At 43.6% G+C, this 2,980-nt stretch overlaps 1 protein-coding gene across 1 annotated transcript in view; it reads left to right on the plus strand.

The window, feature by feature from the left end:
* Positions 1 to 370: 370 nt before the first annotated feature.
* LOC104528202 (enhancer of mRNA-decapping protein 4-like) overlaps positions 371 to 2,980 on the plus strand; it is a gene marked incomplete at both ends in the record, with an annotated part of 14,398 nt that continues 11,788 nt past the window's right edge. Inside the window, 3 exons of the mRNA XM_010172135.1 lie at positions 371 to 527; positions 1,376 to 1,487; positions 2,624 to 2,723. Of these exons, the coding sequence (XP_010170437.1) occupies positions 371 to 527; positions 1,376 to 1,487; positions 2,624 to 2,723 (369 nt within the window). The remainder of the gene's footprint in view (positions 528 to 1,375; positions 1,488 to 2,623; positions 2,724 to 2,980) is intronic.

Genomic DNA, 2,980 nt, shown 5'->3' on the forward strand with positions numbered 1-2,980 from the left:
AATGACCTTTCAAAAACCCTTTGGTCTGGCACTTGATTCAGTAAATCTGAATTACCAGCTTAGTCTTTCTGATCCAGGACTATTTGCTCCTTGAACCTGGTAAGTTCCTTCTACCCGTTCTTTGGTGTTTTTCTGCTCTGCTGGGATTGCTTGTGTAAGAAGAGAGCTACGACTTCACTCGTTTGTGTGGAGATAAGTTTATTCTATAGAAGATCTCTTGCAGATCCTTTTTGGAGAAGAATACTTTTCCCAACCAATTCAGCGTATTCTACTGTAGAACCTGACCAAAACCATTTGGAGGTAGAGCATTTCATGCAGCACTATTTCTTTTAAATGGACATTGTGCATACTTGGTTATGTTTTTCCCTAGGCTCAGTGAATGAGAACCAGAGACCATCAAATTCGTACAATGGAGACCTGAATGGCCTGCTGGTGCCTGACCCCATCGTGGCCGGAGATGGACCTGCTTTGGCTAAGCCAGTGCATCGCAGCATTTCTCTGGGAGCCCTGCAGGAGAAGCAAGTCATGTAAGTTTTGTGAAAAAAAGCCTGATAGTGAATAGAAAACAGTTAAAAATCAGTTCTGGTGAGCCTGGACAGGCATGCTGGGAAGTGGACAGCGAGTTAGGACAAGAGGCAATGGGCTCCAGTTGTGGCCAGGGCAGTTGAGATGGGATGTGAGGAAGAATTTCTTTGCTGCAAGGGTTCTGAGGCATTGGAAGGGGTTGCCCAGGGCAGTGGTGGAGTCCCCATCCCTGGAGGGATTGAAGAGTGGTGTAGACATAGTGCTGAGGGACATGGGTTAGTCATAGGGGACTGGTCAGTGTTGGGTTCATGGTTGGACTTGATGATCTTAAAGGGCTTTTCCAATCTGGGCAATTCTGGGATTCTGTGATCAGTCTAATTAGTGCAATGCTCAGCTTCATGTGCTGACTCTTCAATTAGAGCTTGTGTAAATAGTTTTTTGGTTTGTGTTCTCTGGTCATAGTTTTGAGAGAGGCTGGTGTGAGAACCAGGAGCAGTGTGCGCTGGGGATGATGAGGTTCATCTGGTTGGCTTTGGTCTCTCTGCACCTCCCAGTGTTGGGTAGTCGTCAAGGCTGCTTTAACCAAATGTAGGTCTGTGCTCAGGTCGAATAGTCTAGAGGTTTTTAAGCTGAACAAACGAGGTGTTTGGCGCTCTCAAACCTGTGACACATGGAGATGGGAGACTCTTAACTAAAAATTGTTACTGTTCTCAGTTGTTCAGCGCCAGCCCCTGGATGCACAGCTACTCCTTCTGCATGGCTGCTAAAATTATGAATAGCAACTACCTGCCCTCTGTTCTCTTCCTGAGTCCTGTCTGATTTTTTTTTTTACCTTTGTTTTTCTTAAAAGCTGCCTTTCAGGTGATGACAGCTCCACCTGCATAGTGATATCAGCAAAAGTTGTGGAGATAGTGGCCAGCAGCGATTCCAGCATCACCAGCAAGGCCAGAGGGAGTAACAAGGTAAGGAGCAAGAGGAAGCAGAGTTCTGTCCCCCTTTTAGTTAAATGAGCTCATGCTTGAAAATGTTAAACAGAAATTACTGTATTCTTTCCTGTGTTATAGGAGCTTGCAATTAGGTAAAAATTTGTCAAAGAGCTTAACAAGGCGGGGAAAAAATTGGAGCAGTATCTTGTAGCTGGTTGTTACTGTTATTCCAGACTCTGGCCGAGTTATCCTCTGATTTTCAGGAATAAGTCTGTGACCTAAGCTGTAGGTTCTTGGGAAGGTGCCCTTCCTTCACAAACAAGCTTTTCCTGCTGAAAAAAAATGTTTCTTCACTGGAAGGTCTTCACTGTGGAGGGAAGGTTGCCTGGGTAGCCTCAGTCCTGCAGATCAGAGCTGCAGGAGAGCCCGTACGCTGAGATCAGAACTAGTGCTGCAGTGGAGTGCTAAGACATGCTCAGAACTAGTACTAGTAATTAGGAGAGAGAACTCTGGTCTTGTTCCTCTCAACACTTTTCCATATTATATCATTTTGTTCCTTGATGTGCAATGAATTAAGGGACCTCAGAGATCATAAATAAATACTGTACCACGTTATCATTATGTTTCATAGATGATACTGAAGATAAAAATGAGAGGGAGGATCACTGTCATAACTTCCACAGTATTTCTTAATTCTTTGCTTGCAGAAACAATGCTTATCAAATAAGAGCAGGACTCTCAGTTTCTTGGAAAGCAGTATTGAAACTAAAAAACAAGTGCCTGTGCAGGAAATGTGTTTCTGTATTTCAAAAGAGTTCCCAAGAACTGGGAATCCAGACACAGTGTTAATGAAGAGCTAAAGGCTGCTTGGCTGCAATTGCAGGGTCGAGTGTTGTCCTGCAGCGAGACAGGTCCAGTGAGTTTCCTTCCTTCTCGCCATGGAAGGAGACATTTGTCAGCCTCCAGAACTCTCAATATTCAGGGCTCTGCTACCTGGTTCAATGTGCAGTTCTTACCAACTGCTGCTTTTAACAGTCTCCTATTAAGCATTACAGATCTTCCCTAGAGCAAATTGTATGTTTGGCAGGTTTGTTCCAGGAAAAAGTTAATTCCAGACATTTCTCATGTCTTGTTTTTGTTTGTTTGTTTGTTGTTTGTTTTCTCCTGAGCAGGTGAAAATACAGCCTGTTGCTAGATACGACTGGGAGCAGAAATACTATTATGGCAATCTGATAGCTGTTTCAAACTCCTACCTGGCTTACGCCATTAGAGGTGAGATACCTTCTTGTCCTGGATGTGATTTGTGTTCTTTAGCTCTGTGTATCTCTAAAAGAGGCAAAGTTTGCATCCGAAGAAAGTAACTGGCAATAATTGAAACAATTCTTGGAATACCAACATCAAGGTGCTGTTATAGTTGGAATATAGGTGAAGCTGGAAGTACAGAGGAGGGAAGAGTTGGTAGTGTAGGAGCAGTTCCACTGAGAAGGAAAGATTTCTGAAGTTACAAATAAAAGAAAGAGAAGGACTCA

The sequence above is a fragment of the Antrostomus carolinensis genome, unplaced genomic scaffold, assembly GCF_000700745.2.
Source record: "Antrostomus carolinensis isolate BGI_N321 unplaced genomic scaffold, ASM70074v2 scaffold12977, whole genome shotgun sequence".
NCBI classification, from domain to species: domain Eukaryota; kingdom Metazoa; phylum Chordata; class Aves; order Caprimulgiformes; family Caprimulgidae; genus Antrostomus; species Antrostomus carolinensis.